The sequence below is a fragment of the Pyrgilauda ruficollis genome, unplaced genomic scaffold, assembly GCF_017590135.1.
Source record: "Pyrgilauda ruficollis isolate IOZ18807 unplaced genomic scaffold, ASM1759013v1 scaffold35, whole genome shotgun sequence".
Lineage (NCBI taxonomy): Eukaryota > Metazoa > Chordata > Aves > Passeriformes > Passeridae > Pyrgilauda > Pyrgilauda ruficollis.
Genome location: NW_024524934.1, coordinates 3,466,179 through 3,490,484, shown reverse-complemented (window position 1 = coordinate 3,490,484; position 24,306 = coordinate 3,466,179). Strand labels below are relative to the sequence as shown.

Below are 24,306 nucleotides of genomic sequence, written 5' to 3'. Positions count from 1 at the left end.
GGTGGGCGGCCCGTAACGCGCGCGAGCCGGAGGGCGCCGTCCCCGCCCCCCTCAGGCCGGGTAGCGGAACGCCGAGCGAGCGAGCGGCGCTGTGTCGATGCGATCGCTGCTCGCGCCGACCCCTGGCGCCTCCCGGCCGCCACTTCCGGCGGCGCGGGCCCGCGGCAGGCGGCGATCCCGGCGGGCGGGCGGGACGCGCTGGCGGGGGGCGGCCGGCCCGAGCCGCCCTGCCCCTCCTCGCCCGCCGGACAGGTACGGGGCGGGGCCGCTCCCCACTCCTTCCCTCCCTGAGGGACGCGGGGCGAGCGGGAAGGAGGCGGGGTCGCTTCCTGCGAAGCGTCGCCCGGCGTCGGGGGGCCATGGGCGCGACGGTGAGGGGCGGCGGGGGCAGCGTGTGGAGCGGGAGGAGGCTGACACTGAGTGTCGGAGGGTTTCGGCCGGCCCGAGGAAGCGGCGTCCCGCGGGTTCCTTTTCCCGGGGGAAGGGCGGGGTAGGGCGGCCTGTGGCGGCTGGAGAGCCTGTGCCAGCCCTGCCCGGGACAGCTGCCGGGCGCTCGGGAAGGGACACACCTGGCAGGCGACTGGGCAGGAGGGAAGCCTCAGGGGTCATGCTGGACCCCATCCCCTTCCCTGTTTTGCCTCCGGAGCAGGACGCAGGTAGCGTCAAGCAAAGTGTCTGCTCAGGTTTCCCGCAGATGGACTTTGGCTTCCCTGTCACCTGGCGCATCCCTGCTGTGGTGCCAGCTGCTGTGCTGCCACTAAGCATTTCTGGCACGGTCTCCGGAGGGTTATGGCCAAAGCCAACGTGGAGCTTGCCTTGTGTGTCTCAGGCGAGCATTTTTTCTGAGCGGACTAAGATGCTGGTTTCTGCCAAGATGATGGGTTTAACAGATGTTCTTCAGTGTTAAAAAACCTTGGCCAACCAAGGCTCGAGCTCCTTCATGATGTTTTTTCCATGCTTAGTACAAGTCGTTAACTTTTTGGAGGCAAAAGTAATTTTGCTTTTCTACTCGTTCATTTGTTTCTCCTTCGTGTAATAATCACTATTTTGTGTGCTAGGTTAAAGTACTGATCTGCAAGGGACTTTTTTTTTTAAAGGGGAATAAGCAGGAAGTCTTTGATCTTTGTTGTTTACACTTTTACACGCGGGAGGAGAAACAAAAGAGGGAAATTGGTATTTTACACAAATCAGGACAGCTCTTAACTCTTCCTAAGACAGATTTTTTTCTGTATGTTTGTTCGAGACGTGAATTAGGTGCTTGAGGAATTTTGATGAGAGGAGTAAGAATAACAGTTTTCATGCTTAGAAAAATAGCAGTTTGAGAAGAAAGAGGAGTTCTGTCACTGTTGCTGATGAAATTACTTGGTGGAGACTGTTTCAAATCAATACATAAATTTACAGTTTCTACAGTTGTTACATAATTTTCTTTGAAGGATTTAGAGAAAACCAGTTACTATGTAGCATAGTTTTGTGGATGGTCGTGGGTGTGTCTAGAGTGATCAGTGTTTCTTATCACTTTTGTGACTGACTCAATCCGCAAAAAATTAAGCGGAGAGACTGTAAAATCTGCTGGTGTTCCTGAGGAAATATTTTTAATAGAAATAGTTGATTATGTTAATTGTGTGGTTTAATGCTGGTAGGCAGCTCAGCATTACACAGCCACTTGCTCACTTTCCTCACTACTCCCAGAGGGATGAGGTGAGAGGAAAGGAAGAGTAAATAAAAAAAAACAAAAAAACATTATGGGTTGAGATGAATATTTTTTAAGAAGTGGAGACAAAAAAATGGGAAAAGAGAAGCAAACCAAAACAGGTGATGTAAACAGGTAGATGAATGTCCAGCCACAGGTAGATCAATGTCCAGCCAGTTTCTGAGGAAAAGCTGGCTAACCAGATAGTCTGGAAAGTGTAAATTTGTTCATGATCACTTCATACCCACTTGTTCTCATTCTTCTGTCCTTAAAATTAAAACTACTTTTTCTCCTTAGTGGTACTCCATACTTGTTTTGAAAGCAGGTCTATTTTCTTTTCATTGGGGTTTTGTTAGTCTAGACAAGTTATGCTTTCATCTTATTTCAGTTCCTAAGATGGGCAACCTGTTCCTCCATCCTGATAACCCTTGTTTGCCATTGTTTTTTCAGTCTTTCTCTGAGGGTGGTCAGAACTCTATCTATTATATTGTTTGTGAAGGCTCATTCATGCCTCATTGTCTGACATCAGTGCTTTTCTGGTTTTACTAAAATTAGTCTAAACTGTTTTTCTTTTGTTTTATGGTCACTTCATGTTGGGATTAGCTAAAAATCCACAGGGATAAACAATCTACCTCTCACTTCTGACCTTGAATTTAAACTCAAATAATTATTATGGTCCCTAAACATCTGTTATGCTCCCCAAGATTTTCTTTCAGAACTCTATTAGGAGTCTTGTTCCAACCTGATAGTAGCTCGTATGAAAAAAGAAAACATAAGCACATTGCAAGCTTCATACCAATACTTAATTTTTCAGCTAACCTTAAAATTTCTAGTATTCCATAATATATTGTATTTACCAGTGTTCTTGCAGACTACATTTCTTGCATGATCTAGTGTTAATATACTGAGACATTTTAAATTTAAAAACAACGGGGAAAGCATTATTTATGCATGTGTGATGAGGAGAATTATTCTTGAGCTGGAAAAACAAATCACTAAACAGGTGGGACAAACACATTGTAATTACTGACTGCTCACTGAACTTGATGCTGACCTACACTTAAAAATCTTGGGACAATTGGCTGACCAGTGTATTTTATCTTTAAACATCCATCAAATATTTACTGTCTGCTGAGCTGGAGAACAGAATTATTTGTGTCTCAGTCTGCTCAGCTGCTACATTCCTTCTCTAGGCTTCAGTTATCCAGTTTTATTTTCTGTTACATGTGGAAATAGCTGCATCTGATAAATACTAAAGGGATTGCCATATTATAGACCTCATCTTATAAACAGTCTGATTTTGAGACTGGCATCTCAATCTGCTTGTTTCAATCTCCACATTCTTTTCTGAAAAACTGTTTAAGAAATAGTGAATAAACGTGAGGATGAGGGGATAACTTCTTCGGCTCCCGTGCTTGTAACCCATCATGGGCTCAAACCTGTGGTTTTTAGCAAGGCTTCCCATGCTAGTCTGGTGTGCTTTGCTGAGAAGATGAAGGAAGGTAGGCAGAACCACAGTGCTTCAATACCAGATCACTTTTCTCCCAAGCAGTCACTCTTCTGAGTACATGACAGGACCAGTTAGAGCTGTTGAGAAACTCAAGCTGGTTTTCTGTTGCTGGTGTTTTGGGGTTGATTGGTTGGTTGGTTTGCTATGTCGAGTGTAGGAATGAAGCAAAACTGCTTTCATAAAGTGTTGATGGCCTCTGGTGTTAACTTTGGTGTTAACAAAATTAACTGATGTTAACTTTGGACATCAGAAAAGATAAGTAAAATTTGTGAGTAAAAACAATTCAACAAAACTCTAAAACCTTTATATTTTCCCTATAAATGTCACATTCATTTACTGTTGTTGTTGGAAGGCTGTATGTTATGTCCCGTCTGACTTCAGTGTTTCTTTCAGCTTTCAGACAGAAAACACACAGAAGGAGAAAAGCAGGCAGAAGACAACAATAGCCCTGAATGCAGCGAACCAGGAGCCATGGATCTGAAGTTCACTTCATCGAGAAAATACATTTCCATCAGTGTACCTTCCAAATCTCAAACCATGTCTCCCCATATCAAATCAGTAGATGATGTTGTAGTTCTTGGCATGAATCTTAGCAAATTTAGCAAACCTGCCCAATTTTTCATCTGTGTTTCTGGAGTTTTTATGTTTTATCTAATCTATGGATATTTACAGGTAAATATTACGAATTTGTGTTAGGGCAATTCCTCCTACCCCTTGTCTTTTTCAATAGCATAATAATATAGTGTGTATTTTAATATGTATAAATGTTTAAACTAGATATTTATTGCAAAGTCAGCCTTTCAGTATTCAAGAGCAGCAAGTAATATATAATCTAAGTTGCCATTATGGTTCATGTTCCTGTAAAGTTTAGATCACTTGGACTTTCATAACTTGATCTTTTACTTCTGTGTGCAAGGTGCACCACAGTCTTCATTGATGCTGAAACCTTTAGATCTCCCTAAGTTCCATGAGTACTGTACAGTTACACTGTTATTTTTCTCTCTGCTCCCAGGACAGAGCTGGAACATGTACTATGGTAATTTTTCAAGCAGAAGGATAATGTTTATGCCATTTTAGTTAAGCATTTACCATTCTGCTAATCTTTTCTCTCTTATCTTAAGCAGCTGCATTTCTGTTTCCTTTTTAAAATTATTTTTGAATTCATTGAGTAGTCTCAATAAAGCAGTGATTAAAAAAACTTGATAATTAAAAATCATGTTTCTAATGCAGTTTTCAAAAGCAGCTGAGAACATAAAGTTACTTAAGTTTGCTAAAATAAAGTTACTTCAAAAGAGTTAGGAGAACATGATTAAAAGCAGAATCTCAAAAAGGCAGATATTGGCTAGCCTTTTGTTTCTATAACTGATACACCTACATAAGTCTTTATGATGTGTATGTATTTTTCCATAACAAATTGCTCTGGTTTGAAATATTCCTACAGCATGCAAATTTTTATGAACTCACAAATGCTATTGAATGTTGGCACTCAAAATATTAGGTATGCATTCCTAAGAGCTGAAAATTATCAATAAGCATGTTTGTTAGAAAAAATTTGTATTAAATTTATCCGGAGATATTTATAAAATCTGAATAAAAACAGTTTACTGAAGTAAATGAACGGAGGAGCAGCAAAAAGGCAGGCAAGAAGCCATCTGTAATATGAGATAATTACTAATGCATCAAATGTACTCCCCTAATGAATTGATCCATTAATTTCAGTGTATATACAACAACAGTAAATTTTCTTCTTTCATTTTGGGGAACCTAAATGGTCTTTTCTTTTTCAATATTTTTGCAAGTTGCATATGGCAGGTAAATCTAGTTAATAACCAACAACTCCAAAGGCTAGATTTGCATGTACATGAAGGAAAAAGGTCTGTAAATTTTTTTTGTCCATTTAATATTTTGGTGTATGTACATGACTTTGGTGGGTTTTTGTTTTTATAGGAATTGATATTTTCAGTGGAAGGTTTTAAACCTTTTGGTTGGTACCTCACTTTAGTGCAATTTGGATTTTATTCCATTTTTGGACTAATAGAATTGCAGTTGATTCAGGACAAAAGAAGAAGGTATGTGTTTTTACTAGCATTTTACCCACTGTCCATGAAATTAGAAGTACTTGATACTTACCATAAATTTAACTTCTGTTTTTTGAATGTGAGTGCTGTGTGAGGCATTGCTAGCAGTTCTGTAGATAAAAGGAAGTGAATTTGCTGGATGATGTTAGAGAATATTTTAGAAGCACCCACTTGGATTTCGGACCTGTAAGTAGTTCTGTTGGCTCTGCTGTCACTGTCCCACTTACAGAACATATTGTATCCTTAAGGTGGCTGGTAGAGACTGACTCACGTATGTGTTGCTTGGGATTATCACATCTAGAATAGAGCCAATGCACTTCACAGCACTTGAAGCCATCTGTCAGTGAATATGTTTTCCTCAAATATTGGCACCTCCTTACCAAGAGGTTCTTCTTACATGCTGTACATCTTGGGGAATGTCAGAGGTCTGCTCTCTGCTTACTGTGTAGATGAGTGGGTTGGCTTCAAAGGATGTGCTAAAGTGTTGTGGTTTTCATTTAAGGCAGCATTCATAACACTCTGCCACAAAACTGTTCTGTGTTTTCACTGCAGTTGACCAAAGAGATTTTTGATGTCATTAATCCCATGGAAATGGGATATTTCCTGACTCGGTGTAGCCACTCTGCAGCTTCCTACCTATCTATAGTCTCTGCAAAGTGTTTATTGAGGCACTCTGGAAACTTGAACATAGGCTGTCATGGTGTACATGAATTTTAAAGTTGCCTCATATTCTAGTTGAACATAACTAGTTTTCCTTACCTGCAGTCAGCCTTGGATGATTTTGCATATACTGGTTTTAGATTACAAAATTATTTTTTAGCCAAACAACATAACTTTGATAAATTATTCCTTTTATTTTAAATACTGACAGCTTGTATTTCAAGTTATCTGACTTTTTGAGATGCATCAGATAATATTGCACAGTTACCTTTTGGGTTAGTTGTATTTATGGGGTTTTATTACCAGTTGGTAATGCTTACAGAGCATGACCCTTCAAGTAAGTTGTGTTGGAAATGTAGATCTGAAATACATTTTACATTTTATTTTCTATAACCTAGGCATCTTCTTGTAACATGCAGAAATTTATATTTCTTAAATTTTAAATTTTTCTTGCATGCCTCAGAGTATGTGTACATCACATAATGAGTTACAGATAAGACAGGATTGCAGCAAGACAGCTCCTTATGTTCTTAGTGTGGTTCTGAGTATGCATGAAAAATAGCTGAACATATGCACAGCAGTAACTGTAAGAAAATCACAAAATGAGCACAAAAGTAACTGTTGGATCATCTGTTGTCAGGTGATAATTTCATCAAATTGTGAACAAAACATCTAAAAATGTTCAACGAGCCCCTCTGTTCATTCTATCTGAATCACTGCTCTCTTAGCTTCATTAAAAAATGGTACTTTTTTCAACTTTCTTCATTTTAAAAATGTCAAGGTTCATGTCAAAACTTCACCAAAGAAGTTGTCACAGTGACCTGTGACAGAACTAAGACCCAGGTTATCTCAGTATACCAATCTTTCCCGTTTCCTTTGACCTGAAACCTTTGTCTTGATTCTTGTGTAAATAGCATACCTTCTCGCAAGGAGGTTAAAGAATTATTGCTTGAATACTTCATGGGCCATGAAGTTTTTATTGTCTTGTATTTGTGCTTTTTGTTTACAGTACTTGAAAGAAATGAAATATGAAATCAGACATTTTTGTGCATTTTTAATTTTCTATGAAGAGAAATTCAGTGAGAAAGATGTTGAGGTTGTATTACAAAAGTATTTCTTTACCTGAATTTTCCAAGCTAAATCTCCTCTAGATGAGTCTGTAATGCCATGATTTGTGTGTTTGTTTTGTAGAATTCCTGGCAAAACCTACATGATAATAGCATTTTTGACAGTGGGAACTATGGGTTTGTCAAATACCTCTTTAGGATATCTGAATTATCCTACTCAAGTTATCTTCAAGTGCTGTAAACTGATTCCAGTTATGATAGGTGGGGTTTTTATCCAAGGTAAGTGTTAGTCTTGCTATTAGATGATTTTTTTAAAAATTCTGTCTTTGGGAGGCAGACATAGATGGAATCCTGTACTTTTTAAAATTCTGCTGGTAGAATTCTTCCTATAGGAGGAAAAATGAGAATTTCTGAAGCATCTTCTGGGAAAATGTACAATTATATTTAGATCAACAGAAAACATGGGGGAAAACATTCTACAGGTCACTTGCAAAACTTTGTTTTTACACAAGCTTTCTTAATTTTTAAGAAGTGTACGTTTGTTTTCTAAATTAAATCCCTTCATAAATGAAACAATTTCAATATTGAAATGGAAAACATGAGATGGAAAAAAAATTCCAACCATAAGCTGTGAAGAAAATCTTTACTCTTATTTGAAAAGATTAATTCATAAATTTTGATTAATTGTTTAATCAGAAATACACCTGATTTTGCATGTCTTTGGCTAGTCCTAAAATCATAGTGCATATTCCAATAAGAGAAAATGGAATATGGAGAAAAGTGGAAAAATATTGTAGTTATGTGAATAAATATACTTCAGTGTGTCTGGATTAGAAGGGTTAAGGATATTATAAAAGTTTGTGTTCTGTAAACAAAAATGTAGTCAGTAATGCTCCACATGGACAAGTATTATGGCACAAAATCTGGAATGCTGTGTTTCTGTAGGTAATTCTGGCCTTCTGTTCAAAAAACAGTTGAATTTTCAGAGGAGATTTCAGCTTTACATATGTACATGCCTACACAATATTTACCTTTTATTAGGAGTAATTTTTTATCATTTTAATGCAAAGTGACAAATATTTCCCTAAAGCTATATGAAACTTTTTATTGTGTTGTAATCTCAGAAGCTATTTTTTTAAATATTATTGTTAAAAAAATTCAGTTCAACAAAGTTCCCTTGGAAGCTTATATTCAAAGTTCAGCTTCTGAGCAAAGAATACGTATTTTAAACAAGATATACTAACTCTTGTTTTTTCATATCCTTACTCTCGTTTTCCATTCCCCTCCACAACCTGTCTCTCCCAAACTATAAGACAGTGTAGAGTTCTCAGAGTACCAAAGTTGTCTGTCAGTGTTTGGAATTGACTTCTTTCTGATCAGTAAAGGCAGACAAAATGTCTTGTATGAGGGAAAAGCATTAAGAAACATCTGAGCTGTCCTGAAGTTGCTAAGAGAATGCTTTGTCAGGGAGGATGGGCTTTGTGTCAGTGCTGTAACTACATACTCAAACCAAAGCTGATCACAAGAATCAGGTATTTCCCATTAGGGTCCTCCTCCCCTGTGGTAGGAATTTCTGTTGTAGAAGAAACTAAGTCTGGTTGTGAAAGACCAGAGCATTGAGTCTTCTGTTTAAGTAGAAGAATGACATTGGAACAATGTTTCCTTCGTCTTCTAGTCTGTTAACAGGATAAACATGAAATTCTGGGAGTACTAACAGTCCATTCCTGCCGTTTGTATTTTGTAGGAAAACGTTACAATATTGTAGATGTGTCTGCTGCCCTATGTATGAGCCTGGGATTAATATGGTTTACTTTAGCTGACAGCACAGTTGCACCAAACTTCAACTTGACAGGTAAAGACATATTATATTTCAGAGTTTAAAAAATGCTTGTTTTTTCCTACAATAAGCATTCCACAGAAGTTCTGAGTTGTTGTTGGAGTGCCTTCAGGTATCCTACTGAAAATGCATGTTTCATTGTAGCTTTGCTCTAGCAGAACTCTGTCTGTGGCAGGAGGCCTTTATTCAAAGTGTAAATTCTTAGGTTACTAAAATTTCTGGGAAGTGTATCTTCTTGGTTGAAATGTCTCATGTATTCTCAAGAAAGACTTATCCCAGTACATATTAAAATAAATATGATAAAATTCAGTTTGAACATTTTAAAATTTAAAAAGATTAGTTGTCTTTTCTAGTTAATTTTTTAAGTATTTTTCCATTTCAGAACCATTTACTTTATATTAACGGATGATCACGGTCAGATTTGCTGTAGTTTTTAGGTGGAGTTCTCACATTTTAACCTTTCAGTACTGTCTAAAATCAGAAGCAAAGCAAGGATTTTTATCTGCTTTGATTTAAAACTTAGTTGAATTTCTTTCTCAAATGATAACGGATAACTGAATTCCTGAGTTCATTGCAATGATTTGTGTAGAACTGTTTCCATACAAATTTCTTTCAGAACTAATTTGGGTCCAGGTTTTCCAATTGTTTTTACTCATGCGTTACATCCAATAAAACACTGCTGGTCTCGTCCGTGGCTTTGCTGCTGCTGCTTCTGCTCAGCACTGCCACAATGAGTGAAACAATTCTCCTCACACTCCAAACTGTGTAATTGGCATAAGATTAACATTTTCTTGTCCCCACATTTCTTCTCTCCATGTGCACTGGTGCTTCAGGTTCCAGGTAGCCTTTTCATCTCAGTCTGGTGCTGAACCATGCATTTGTCCAGTGGTGTGCCTGGGCCATTAAGCATGGCTGGAACCTGAATCAGGGTGGAGAATGCCCATGGAGACATTCATCTCTCACTTTACAGAGTGGAATTGCTGAGCTGGAGCTGTTATTATATCTTTGGACCAGAGCTGAATCCATGCAGATGAGATATCTATATTTTTAGCATTACCAATATTATTTATTTTATAATGTCTTTTCCATTGAGTTATACCTTTTCCAGTGCCTGATATTCTTGAATGATGAAGAGACCTGGAAGGTCTAGCCTTGGAAAGGAAATGGTTCTCAAACTGAAAACACTGGTTTAGAGTTCTTACCAAGAAAATACCACCTTAAACTTCATTTGCCTTAAAAATATTAAAATCTTCCACCTCTGACTGTAAGAACATAGGATTAAGAAAATAAAACACTGCTTGTTGCTAGTCTTCTGGTTTCTTCCCTGACATGATCTTTTAAGGAACTAAGACTAGAGCAGGTTTTGATTTGCATTTTGATTATTAGTATCTTCTGTAATGTTGTATACTTAGGAAAAGTGTTATTTCAACCTGCGTTCATCATTAAATACAACAGTCATGAAAATTTTTAGGTTGGGAAATGAACTGTGACTGACTAGAGTTATCAGTTTTTGTTATCAGAAAGCTGATTACAGTAGTGACTGTGTAGTGACTCCATTGTGAGAATAAATGGTAACCTAAAACCATGGAGTTTGTACCTGAACAGTAGGGTTGTTTTTTTTTAAATAATGTTTCAGTAATTAAACATTTCTACTGTCAATCCTTTTGAATTTGTTTTAGTGTCACATCTAACATTTCTATTTGCCTTTGTCAGGAAAAAAAAAAAAGTGGGATTAACTACTCTAAAAGAGTATTTTCTCTGGTTATTTGTCTTCATTAACTACAACTGATACTCTGTTGCTCTTGTTGCTACAAAAACTACAGCTGGCTTCTTTATAGCAGTGTCCAGATGTTCCCATCTAGCTTAGAGACACACGGTGCTCAGGGGTTAATTGGCAGAGGGAGAGTGGAGGTAGGCGCTTCTTTGTACTGGCTTAGTGAAATATTTTTGCTGACTTTTATAGGAGAGGCCTGGTTATTATTTTCTATTCCTTGGACTTTTTGCCAATATTTTGCAATGAATATTCTCAAGAATGTTTTTTTGTTTGTTTTAATAGGTGTGATCCTAATATCCCTTGCCCTCTGCGCAGATGCAGTTATAGGAAATGTACAGGAAAAAGCTATGAAGTTGCACAATGGCTCTAATTCAGAAATGGTAAGTACCACATTTGCAATTTTAAAAGAACATGTTTTATTGTAGGCAAGGGCTCCGTTGACAAAGCATGGGACTTAATGTGTTTTCTCTTGCTCATGGAAGGAAAAGCTCTTGGTGTACTTGGGGTGTTCTGTTTGTCTGAGGACTTCTGCTGATTTTTCTGTCTCATTTTTAACATTTTAAGGGTGCTGCTTTCTGCATGCAACTTCAAATACAAATACAGTATAGCTACAGAAACACTCATTCCTATCAACAATTCCTTTGTCTACCTGCAAGCCTAAGATCAATGTAGTGGTTTTTTGTATGATCATGCACTTAAACTCTGAAAAATACACCCTGTTCTTCTGGTATAGTTGGGCATGTGTTACGTGGAACATGTTGCTTTACTTTACTTGCTATACTTTATATTCTAGAGTGTGCTAGCACCTGGGAGGCAGGTTTTTTTAAATCTTTTGAAGTCTGTAAAACTCTGGGTAAATATTTTTGTTCTTGATTCAGTGAAATATAATTTTGATAACGTCTTGCTCAGTTTTTTTATATACTTACTTGGAATGCAGATTATCTGTTCATATGGTCTGAGGTTATTTTTCTTTTTAGACAAAACTTGTTTGAATTTAGCATATTTTTCTCTGAAGTTGAGTAAGTATAAGTAAATCCATTACTATAAAAGGCATGATATGAATATACCACAGGTAAAAAGTTACTGAAATTTGTTTTCTATATTTGACATATATTTGATATTTAACTAGAAAAATCTAATTTCTCATGAGAATAGCTTCATAAATGGAGAAGTTAAAAGGTATTTTCATTTAAGGCTAGAAGTGATTTAGGACTCAAGAAGTTTGAGCTACAAGTTTCTGGAAAGTGGAAGAATATATACCTAAAAGTGCCACTGTATTCTTGTTTATATTCTTGTACTTTTTCTTAGTGTTCACTGTTGACTGCTGCTGGGGGCAGAGATTTGGCTATGTGACCTGGTGCAGCCTTCTTTAGCTGTCATTTCCAAAATCCAAAACCAAAGTGCAATCTGTAGCTTTTTCTTGCCCACTTTGCCTTTGATAGTCATTGCTGCCTTACCTGCGAAACTCCTGCTGTCTCCAGGACTTCACTTTTTATTCTGCATTAGTCTGACAAATGTTGGTCCTCATATTGTATACTCATGCTACTTGTAGAGAATGAGTGTAATGGTTTAGGATATTAAGGTTTTGTTTGTGGTTCATACACTCCACTTCAGGATTTTTTTCAGAGAATTCAGTGCAGAAGTACAAGCAGAATTTTGGAAATCATTTTTCTATACTTGAGACTGTGGATAAAAATTGAATCTGAACTGGAGATCGTGTGGACAGTGATCTGGAAATAAAATTGAATAATAAAGGAACCTGTTATCCACAGGGTCTCTCTTACTCTGTCATATTTGGAAATTGCCCTGGATTTAAGCAATTGTGAAAAGAGAAAAGATGTTTTGTGGCTAAAATAGTAACCACTGTTCTGGAAGGTTTTACCTGATTTTGCCTTTTGTGTTATTTTATGGAAGTGACGTATATTACATTGCCTAACAAGGAAATAGCAATGTGGTGCTTATTCCTGGCTGTGAAAAGTGAAGCCTTTGGGTACTTAGGGAGACAAGCTGGATACAAGTGAAGAACTAGGGACTGACTTCTGTGTGTATAAAGTGTCAGGTAAAAGCTGTGAGGATTAGGTCTTTAAGTGTTTGAAAGCAGGTCTGCTCTTTAAACATGTCTGCATCCTTCTTTATTATAGAGCAGTGATAAATGATCTGTTGTCTAATGGAATTGCTGACAATTTTTAATAGATTTTTCTCAGGAACTGAGATATAACAAGACACTGAGTTTTGAAAGCATGATAGATCAGTATGCTCTAGCCAGTATTGTGTCGAGTAGTTCTGTTGACAAGGAAAGACTACCAAATGTTGCCCAAACAGCTGAATGCCTTCTGCTGCATGGATGGATTGACGGATGGACGGACAGTTCCAGTTTCTACTTCTGTTGGCTCAGTGTGGGAAAGGATAGATGAAGATTGTTTTGTTGCTCAATGCACCTATGAATTGAGTAAGGGTGCAGACAAAATAAAGAGCTTACCTGTTTCCTGAGTGTTCAGACCACTCAACTAGGCCAAAACTGGTCATATTTGAAAGTCCTGCGTGTTTTAACTATGATGTATGTGTGCCTTGCATGCGATGAAGTGACACAGATGAAACTTATGTGACACTTCTGGTGATTCTGTGCTACCCTGTACATATTTAAAGTAATGCGCGTGCTTACTGTGCTGGATAAGTAGCAGAAAATTAAATATGTGTAGTGTGTTCTTCAGACTATTAAATTGCATAGTTGTGGGAAGTTTTATTTAGGCTGTGGTATCCTGAACCTGAAGGATTTACCACAGTTGACACTGACCTCAGGATATTATTAACTGACAAGCTTTCCAAACTTTTTATGTTGTTGTGGGTAGGAAGAATGTGTCTAACACTTAATGTTGACTTTTCATTGTACGTCAAATATTATATAAATGCTAGTAAAAATATCATCAAACCCTTCAAATTCAGCTCTGAGTTGCTGAGCATATTAATAGGATCAAGTATCTGAAAGCATTTAATTTTGTCCTTTTGTATAGTACCACCTAGTAATTATTTTCTCTTACACTATTCTAGGTTTTGTATTCCTATTCAATAGGTTTTGTGTATATTTTATTTGGATTAACATGCACTAGTGGATTAAGCCCTGCAGTAACATTTTGCTCAAAGGTAGGTGTGAAGATTTCCCTTTTTCTATGAAGAACCTAATTGGAAAATCTTGCTCTGTATGATTCAGAAAATCTTACCACTTCTCTCTCTAAAGTTGTGTTTTCATCATGTAAACAGGTTGACTGCTATAATTCATACAGTAAGCAAGTTTTTCCAGTCTTTGATGTGTTAGATCGAGTAATGTTTTAAAAAGCAACAAAATCACAGGACCAGATTTATGAGCTTATAATTTCATTATTATTTTTCCATTATTTAACTAAAATTAAATAAGGATTTTTGCATGAATGCATTGTTGAACAGCTTATTATTGCTCAAGCAGTTGATTAAAGTCTGTAGTTTCATGTCATTTTGCAATACCTCAGGGTTTGTTTTACATTTTCCTAACCGGCTTTTTTTATTGTTGCAGCATCCAGTTCAGACTTATGGTTATGCATTCCTTTTCTCCCTGACTGGGTATTTTGGCATATCCTTTGTTCTAGCTTTGATTAAAATCTTCGGTGCCCTTCTCGCTGTAACAGGTATGAACAAATGATATTTTTACTGCCTTTGTATAAAAACAAAGTAATCCTATGCCATTATTTAGGACAGAGCTTTTGAGAATTGTTCTTACTCTGCCTTTTTTTCTGTTCTTTGTGCTGATTGATTTGTGTAGCATGGATCTTCACATGGTAGAATGTGTTTGAGATCTTCCTGATTCTTTTTGTGCCGCAGTTTCAACCGTGAAGAGCCTGGCAAGTGAATTTGTGCATACAGTCCGTGCCATGTTTTAGTGCAGAAGCAAACACTGTTCTCAGTGGAGAAGTTGAAATTGAATCACAGAGTCACTTGATTCAAAGAGAAACTTCAAAGACCATCTAGTTCCAACTCCCCTGCTATGGACAGGGACACTTTCCACTAGACCAGTTAGCTCAAAAGCACCATCCAACCTGGCCTTGAACACTTCCAGGGATAAGGCAGACACAGCTTCTCTGGACAATCTGTGTCTCACCACTCTGACACTGAAGAGTTTCTTCCTAATATCTCATCTAAAGCAGCCCTCTTTCAGTTTAAAGCCATTCCCCCTTGTCTTGTCACTACATGCCTTAGTAAAGAGTCCCTTTCCAGCTCGCTCTGATGCAGGCCCCTTTTAGGTACTGTGAGGTGCTATAGGGTCTCCCCAGAGCCTTCTCTTCTTCAGGCTGAACAATCCCAAGTCTCTCAGCCTGCATTCATAGGAAAACACAGAAAGGAAAAGACATGTATCAATTAAAATGTAAAAGGAAAAGTAACGATGTTCTAGAAAGGCATAGTAGGCAGTGATATCGTTTCTAAGCACATGAAACTACAAGCATTAATCACAAGGGCCTGGTGGGGGGGAAGGTGTAGCAAGATGTCATGTAGCTACTTGCCTTTCTTCTTCTCCTAAAAGACACCTGGTTTCTGTCAGGTGATGCTCTACTTCATTCACAGTAGTGGAAGGGGAAATACTTCATTGTTCTCTGACCTGAGGGTTGCATGCTCTGATTTCCTGTCAGTTATTTCCTCTGCAGCATATCTGTTTTGTATTTGATTTTAACCAAGTTCAGTAGCTCTGGAAATTGACCCAGAGGAGAGGATTGTTTCATGTATTAAAATACCTCTTTAAAAAAAAAAGTCTTACTGTACTAAAAAAAACTTTAAAAATGCCGTAGAATAGTAAACCTTTCCCCAGTTTTCTTATGCCTGACCTTGACAATTCTACCACTTGAGCCCTTTCTGTCTTGCCTGTAGCAATATGAAAATGTTTATTGTTCCTTGGAAGAACACCACATTCATTACTGTCCCTCCCAGCTCCCCCAACCACCCTCCCCCTTCTTGAGGGGAGTGGGGTGAAAGAGTTTAATGAAAATTGTATTTCTATTAGCAGAATGAGAAATTATCAGACTTAATTGGGAAAAAGAAGAAAAGGCACTTAATTTAGAAGGAAATGGTTACATAAATATTTTAATTAATAACTGATTTGAAAGAACAGAAATAATTGTAATTAGAAAAACTGAAGTAATTTAACCATTTTTTTAAATTATTCATTTGTAAACTGTTTTCTAATTAAAACTCAATTTTCTTTTTCATTCTTCTTTAATTTTTCATGTAATAGACAATCATTTTATTTGATGTGCATAAATTTCTTAAAATGTAAAAAGAAAATTATTACTAAAAGTTGAAGTTGGGGCAGATGTAGCAGTAGTGAAGGCTGTTTCTTCTACTGTAAAACACTCTTAAGTGAATATTTGTTTGTGGGGTAGAGTTGGGAAGGATGAAACTTGCTTTTCTAGCCAAAGCACTGTGGAAATACATCAGTAGTCATTGGTTCCTTTTCCCAGTGTGTTGCAGTAAGACTAATTTGGATGTAGTTACACAAATAGGACTTTGCATTATGGTATAGTTAAAGGTACTTCATGGCAAGCAAATATTTTCTGATAATAAAAAAAATATATTCTTTAGGTGCAGACCTATTGCAGCTGTACTGGGGTCTTTCTCCAGTGAGAACCCTCTGCCATCATATAGAATAACACTTTCTCAGCCCCTTAGTCTCCGTAGCTAAACTTGTGTGCCTGGCTGCATTCTTAGCTTTACTTAAAACATTTTCTACAACTTTCACTCATTTATTGATTTTTTTTCAGTGATAAACTACATAGGTTTCCTGATACAGTTTGCTAGTAATGCTTTATCCTTGTTCATTGCAGTTAGCATTGAAATTGTTCAAATAATTGCTGGAGCTATAGTTAATTTCAGAATAACCAAAGAGTTTATCTCTATTTTGGAAACAGGGTTGTGTTCTCCACTCCTCTTACTATTTGATTATTTTTAGTGAATGGATCACGTGTAGAAGAATGTCTTTTAGTGGTTTTGAGAGAAACTTCCTAATACAGTTACTGTAGTCAAACATCCTTGGTCTCTTAGGCTTCTAAGCAAAATTGTAATTCCCTGCAATGTTAGGGAAATTTTTAGTAACTTCAAAGAATTATGAGAAGATAATCCCATTCCACTCTCTAAAATTAGAGCGCAAAACACCACGGAGTTGTAATAACATGAGATGGAAACACAAGATATTTGACCTTTGGTCTTTGGTCTACATCCAAGCTTTAACAGATGAGTTTATATCATCAATTACTTGCATGTCACTCTCAGAGACTGTGGATTGATTAGCATGAAGTTATTAAATAGCAAGTCTTGTTCTGGAAATTTCCTTGCTGCAGCTAGTGTGACTGGAGATGGCACTACTGACACAGTGTACTTGTTTCCAAAAATCACATGGTTCCAGTGCTGTTTTGCGCTGCACTGGTGCATCTGCAGTCTGTGTTTGCACCAAGGGTGTGATCGTCATTTTAGTGAAACAATTATTTAGTGAGGTTACCTGCTAAGCCTTTGTTATGTTCTTTTGTTGTAACTGAATTCTTAAAGAGGTTAATACTTGTTTTCCTCTGTAGTAACAACAGGAAGAAAAGCAATGTCCATTGTGCTTTCTTTTTTGTTCTTTGCGAAGCCATTCACGTTACAGTAAGTATTTATAGTTTTTAGTGGTTTACAAAGTATTTTATAAAAAATTATGTTCTTCATCATGGAGGTATAACAACACTTACTAATCATATTCAGGGTTTAATGCTTGTCTTTTTATATCCTCCTCAAATGCTGGCAATCTATTGTAAATATTGACTGGCTTGTTGATGCTAATCATGCTAGAGAAAAGAGTTTACATTTTTCTAAAGGTCTAGAAGACAACAAAGAAATTTAAGAAAAATCTCACATAATATCTAGTGCTTATGATACATAATAAGTTGTTTGGATACTTTCTTCGTGTTGGAAAATTTGTGTAAATGAAGGGATTTTCCATTATGGTATTGTTCCTGCTTTTATAATATATAATATATATATATTATGCTCAGATTTGAATTCTTAGCTAGCTCTTTTAAATAACTGTATTATCTTGATATATTAAATTGCCAAATGTTTGAGCTTGGGTTTATTCCCTTTTTTTAAATTTTAAGAAAGAGCTTACATTGAAAAATGCAGCTAAGTTTCTACTTTGATTTTAATTGCTTCAGGTTTGAAACAACTTAAAATTCTATTTTAATTCTATATACAAATTGATTTAAGAAAAAAGCTTGTGTGCAAATCCCAAATGGTATTTACCCCAGCTAAAAATATTGAGGCTTAAAAGAATGGAGAGCTGAATCTAAAATGTGCCTACATTGGGAAGTATGGATATAAGGCACTGAGTGAGAAAATGTTTTCAACCAGTAACAGACAGTATAACTCTCGTAACCATAGGAAGGAAAAACATACTAAAATCCCTCAGGATTATTTTATTGATATGGGAAAGAACAGATACTGTTTAGTTATTATTTAACTTATAAATGCATTTCAGTTAGCTCTCTAGCCAAGACAGGAATAAAGAAGCCTGGAAGCATAATAATAATAAAGACTCAGGGAAATTCTATCTCAGAGCCCACTGATTTTTGGGACATTTTTCTTCAACTGTTCTCTTCTTAATGTGAGGTTTCTTTAATCCACAAATATTGGTACATAATTGCTACAGATAAAGTGCTAATGGTAACTTTTTTCCTCTCCTCTGCCTCCTCTCTAGGTACGTGTGGTCAGGCTTACTGGTTGTGCTTGGTATATTTCTTAATGTTTACAGTAAGAATATGGACAAAATCAAACTGCCTTCACTGCTCGGTCTTTGGAAAAAAAATGTGGAAGAAAGAAAATCAAGGACGTTTTCACAAACTGTATAGACAGTGGTTCATGCCTTGTCTAGACTTTGACTTACTACTTTATTGGAACAGTCTTCAACTGATTCACTTTCCAAAGGGAATGTTATTAAAACCAAAGGAGCTGAAGGCATATTGTCTGCTTGCAGATTGCTATAAATGCACACTTTCGTGAGCCCTTTCTTCAGAGCACTTGAATTCATCACAAACGGTGTTGTAGGCCATTGTCGGATGGTTTTATCAGCAATGAAGGACAGCAGCTCCTGGCAAACTGCTGAGAAGCTGCACTCTAGTGGGACACAGTAGAAGACTAGTTTGGGCATTGTAATAATATTGGCCATGTGGCTGATCTGAAATTAGTGGTTCTTTGTTAATTGTCTAGGTGGGGTAATTTAAATGTAATACTGTACTAATCACCAACTAGTTGACCAAATTGTGAATTTAAAGGTGGAAAGTTTAGAATACAGTATGTTGTCACTCTTTTAGATTTTAAATAAAAATGTTGGGGTTTGTTTAAGTTATTGTTTAAATCATCACAGAATTTGATATTTATTGTAATAATTGAAATTTTTATTGAAATCCTAGTGTTACTCTTTTTGATTATTGCTTGCAAGTCACAAAACTGAGACTGAGTTTGTGCCATCAACACTCATGCTTTTGCTAGGGGGAAATGGTCTTTTAGGCCTGAATGGGGTGAGATGGAAACAGTGGTGTAAGAAACTGTTGAAAGTGAAATACATAATTCTTAGTGGCCTATGGCCCTCTCTGTCATAGTGGTATAAAAAGATGTGGAAGTTCTCCTTAAATTTATATCATCAAATCAAAATTCTTCAATTTCAGTATTGGGGTAAATAATAACAGCATCAGCTAATGTGATTTGAATATGTATTATGTCAGTCTGTGTGGTCTTCTGATGAAATTAAGAGGATTAGGGTACAGATTACAGTTTTCTTTCTTCAGTGACAGGAGGAGACAATGTGCTACCAGTCTGGTTTTTTCATCATGAATTTAGGAAGACTAAGTCCATTTATTGCTCTTTCTTTTATAGTCAACTTGCTTTTGAATCACTTGCCATCTCTTTCATTTTATATATTCAACAACAGCACTTTAAAAATACTAATCACCTTACAAATCATTGTTCTGATGTGGTCATGGTTTTTTTGTTATTGTGTCCCTTAGATGCATCTCGGTGTGTGTTCTTTCAACTTAGACAAAAATTAATTAGATAATAGAAATATATAGTCAGAAAGAACATACAAAGAATTAAAAAATCTCACAGGATGGCCTTCTGTCAAAAATACTAGTTGATGAAAGTATTCGAGTTATACAAAATGTTTTCCAGACACTTAGGAAGAATTGCTGTTCAAAGGAGCTTGTAATCAAAGCACAGACACAAAATGTGCCTTAAATTTTTCTTATTTATTTGATAGCTTGCATGTGCCATGTTAAATATGTTATGGAATAGAGCATGGAATAACAGCCAGCTGAGCATGATGGGATGAACAAGAGAAGAGCTGTGCTGACATAACTGCACTGTTCCCAGCACTGACACTTCTCTGGGGTGTCAGCAAAGCCTCTCAACACATATAAACCCACTGTTGCCAGACCGGGAGGATTTATTGCATGGAACTTTTGAGTTTTAAATTCCCAGCTGCTGCATGATTGATTGTGTCCTGGATGAGGTAGAGAGGTGAGAGTTTGATGAACAGATACACCTTGAAAGAGACATGACCTGCCATGCCTGTCCATTTTCATGTTGCAGCCAAAGTTTTATGGTAAGGTATAACAAAGCATTCCAGTTTCAAATTTGGTGTAAGAGTGCATTTGACCAAGTCAAGGGGATTGATAGACTTCTTTCCCTGTAATATTTATCAACTCTTACATTCCCTTGCATTCTTTTCACTAAATGGAGTTGGTCTTTCCAGTGAGGTTAAGATAATTTTACAGTCCTCATTCTGTGATCTGTAAACTCTGCCTGTTGCTAAATGTTATTAACCTTCAGGAGAACAAATTATGTGAAAGCTGCAATATATGCAGAAAGTCATAGTAAATGTAATTCGTTTGGCATCTGTTTTATTTAAATAGATGGAAAGTCAATCACTAAGTTTTTGACTAGAATTCAAATGTAGTATGTATGTTTCTGGATGGTTAATATGATCCAGTTTTGTTTCTATTGTCTATATTTGGAGAGAATAGTAATCACAATAATTTACTTTTAAATTTATTTTCTGTTGTATACAGGACTGAGTTAATGAGCTATCGTTAGGGGAAGTTTTGATTTATTTTTTAAATAATTTTCTTAACTGTAGAAGTGTATGTTTTGTTTTACTGGTATACTTCAAAATTATTTTTATATACAAATGGATATTGTAGATTTACTGTTAATAGCATAGATTTAAGAGTTAGCCTTTTATTTTTATAGGTGTGAGTCTAGTACTTGCCAATCAACAATATGTGCGTTAAAGAAAATTCACACACAAGTGAGAGTAGTTCATCATTTGCCACACATCATGGTCTGTGCAGTTTCATGCCTTCTTTAAGAAAACCTTCATTTCAATGAATTACTGTTTGTGGAGTTGTGGGGTTTTTTTAATAAGCTTCATGGTGCACGCAAGTTAGAAAACCTTACAAACCTGCAAGTGTTCTTACTACAGAATTTTGGGGTTGAGTCTTCTGTACTGTATATGTATGTTGGTTTTGTGTTGTCTATGAAATATGAATAAGCGTTTGTCCACAAAGTACCTGTAAATTATTTATTTTTTGTGTAAGAGCACTTATACTGGGGCACTGGTTAACCCTTCCCAATGCTGAAGGCTGGTTATAGTAACTTGCATTTTATAACTTATTGTTTCCTGAGCTCTGCAGTAGGCATGGTGAAACTATAGGAAAAACCAATCAATTCTCTCACCAGAAAATTTGTTATCTAAATATAATGTGAATTAATTGCTTCTTATTCTTGTGCTACACAACTTTTTCCTCTCTATAAAAAAAAAAAAAAAAAAAAAAAAAAATCTATGCTGTAGGAATTAGTTATAACAGCATTGAAATTCTCAGTAAAATTTAAGTCTGACCAGCATCTCCATTGATGTCAGCAATCTACCTCTGTGATACCTGCTTCTGCCTCCTTTGGATAGCTGAGGGAGCTCTGTTTTCCTAAATCAGCATGCATTTGCAGTTGCTTTCATATTACATTTTTGCATTTGTCTGGCACATTTCAGTAATGAAGTAATTGATTGTGTAGTGGATTTCTTCAGTATTTCAGTACTTCAATATCAGCAGAACTGCTGATTACACAGGTACCTGTGTGGGAATACAAGTGTGGAAGAACTAATGCCCTGCCCTCTAAACTTAGTGTTTCCTGATCTTGCATTAAACTGTTCTTCAACTTGTTTTAACTCTCCTGTGCTTTGAACTTACCAAACATTTTAAGCTAAAGCTTGGGCTTTATATCATTCCTACTTGTCTTCCTTACTTCCTTACTTGTCTTTCTTGCTTTTGGATGTGAAATCCTTTTTCAACATGCTCTTTTAATGCATTGTGGATTATTTCAGGTTTGTATTCCTGTATTTAAGGGCTTACATCACACTGTTGCAGGTTGGTCACATTCCAGATTTCCTGTTTGATATAATTTATAACCATCTGAGTGATTATTTTAAATCCTTTATTCCCCATGAAAAAAACCATTCATACTTCTCATTATTTTTGGAAAGGTCTTGATGAGTGCACATATGAGTTAACTCCTTGACCTCATTCCATCTTCCAAGAAAATCTCTCTTCTCCCTTGCCTGCCTGTGAGAACTAGAGGAAGAGGAAATAAATTATTTCAAGTGCTCTTTTTTTTTCCTTTAATAAGTGCCTTTCTCACTAACCTGGTGTGTCTTAATTGTTTCTTTTATTTCTGCCTCCCATGCTCCCAGGCACAAACAAGCCCCTCTCTCATGTTTGACTGCTGCTTGTTCAATCATGGAAACTTTTTGAGTTGTTTACTGTTCTGAAAAGAGGTATAAAATTGCGTGTATACTCTGGAGGGCAGGAAATAATAAGTAAACTTCACAAGTTAAGGAAGTAATTAAATGGATTAATACTTTTTTTCTGGAGGGATTTTATATATGGTTTAGTTAATAGCTCAGAATTTGTTAGTGGAAGGGGTTTTCTTTTACATTTCACCTGTTTAAAAGTCTTTATATTAATTTTAATATTTAATATAAAACTCCTGACATTTCAGCTTTTAGAGATTAATTTTACTCTTGCCTATGAGGCAGAAAAGCTCTGTCTCAATTTCAGAGATGTAGCATAAATGGTATCTTGCCCAAAGTTGCCTTGGTAAGTCTGATGAGCAAGGAATAGATGTTCATACCCTAAGTCCAATGTGCCCCGAGTCCAACAGAGCCCATCTGTACTTTAAATGAAATAGTACCAATGTAAGGTCAGTTTTCTTTTACCCCCAGCATCAGAGGTGTTAAATTGTTTCTGTTCCTTGTTCTGTACAAGTATCATTTAAAGGGAAAATTCTGCAGCCATAAAATAGCTCTTCTGCATTTTGTTTGAAGCTTTTTTGCATTGTCATTTTCTTGTTCATTTGTTGTTTTTTGTGAGCACTGCTGTGGAAGCAAACCAGACACAGTAGCAGTTTTAGGTGGCGCATAATATCCTTCACTTTAAGGTGACTGGTTCACCTTGCTACTAGTCAAAAGCTGCTGCCATGGGAAAACTGTGAGGAATTAAGCATAATGATGCATTGTGGGGTCTGTAGCACTTTGCCATTTGCTTGTAGAGAAGCAAAGACTTGCAATAAAGAATATTCATGCACAAATAGCTTAGAATACAATGCTGACTTAACATTTCTCTACACCTGGATTGTGCTATTATGCTACATTTTTTGATGTGTTAGTAATGTATTGCTTGTCTCTACTTTTGGTTATTTAGATGTTTTCTTTTTTAGATTTCTCAGTTTTATGCCTCATCTTCTTTTTTTTTTCCTTTTTTCCCTTTTTTTAAAGTACTTTTGTTTTAAGTGTAAAGTTTTACTTTGTAATTTTCATTACATATGTAGTGCTGTGTCCAGTTCTGGGCTCTCCAGCACAAGAGGGAAATGGGACTACAGGAGAGTCCAGCAAAGTGACAAGAAGATGATGGACTCGACCATCTCACCTGCGACGAAAGGCTGAGAGAGCTAGAATTTTTTCATCCTGGAGAAGGCTGGAGGGAATTCCATCAATGTGTACAAACACTGAAGGGAGGGCACAAAGATGGGGGAGCCATGTTTTTTTCAGCGAAGCCCAGAGACGGCACTGGGGCAGTGGGCACACACTGAAACGCAGGAGGTTCCCTCTGAATAGAGGGAATACTTGCTTACTGTGAAGGTGGTTGAGCACTGGCATGGATTGCCCAGAGGGGTTGGTAAGTCTCCATCATTGGATACATTCAAAGACTGTCTGAGTGTGGTCCTGGACAGCTGGCTGTGGGTGGCTTTGCTTTGGGCAGGGGAGGTTAGACCATATGACCTCCAAAGGCACTTTCCAGCCTCAGTCACTCTGTGATCTTTAATCTTGCTGTAATTGTCTATCTTCCACTTTTTCTCCTGTTTACAATTGTTAATAAATATGCTTAAAACAAGTATCTCTGAGTTGGCTACAGTGACTGCAGGAGCTGGCAAAGCCATGCTGAAGACACCTGATTAGTGTGGTTCTGGCTGCGCAGGGAGTACCTTCAGAGCAGGTGGGGAGAGGCACCTTCATTTGGTAACTGCTGCTCTGTGCAAAACAAGAGTATGTGACTGAGCAAATGCAAGGCACTTATAGAGAAAATTGATACTGTCA

At 37.0% G+C, this 24,306-nt stretch overlaps 1 protein-coding gene across 2 annotated transcripts; it reads left to right on the top strand.

Annotated features, from left to right (window-relative positions):
• Window positions 1–90: 90 nt before the first annotated feature.
• Window positions 91–24,104, top strand: SLC35B3 (solute carrier family 35 member B3). 2 transcript variants are annotated; one of them, XM_041475382.1, is made up of 10 exons: window positions 91–252; window positions 3,594–3,872; window positions 5,148–5,269; window positions 7,130–7,284; window positions 8,750–8,857; window positions 10,899–10,996; window positions 13,665–13,757; window positions 14,164–14,275; window positions 17,204–17,273; window positions 18,361–24,104. In XM_041475382.1, exons 2-10 carry the CDS (start codon window positions 3,672–3,674, stop codon window positions 18,509–18,511), a joined length of 1,110 nt encoding a protein of 369 aa, XP_041331316.1. In that variant the 5' UTR covers window positions 91–252; window positions 3,594–3,671; the 3' UTR covers window positions 18,512–24,104. The 2 variants fall into 2 exon arrangements, with proteins under 2 accessions (XP_041331316.1, XP_041331317.1); XM_041475383.1 differs by lacking the exon at window positions 13,665–13,757.
• Window positions 24,105–24,306: the final 202 nt, after the last annotated feature.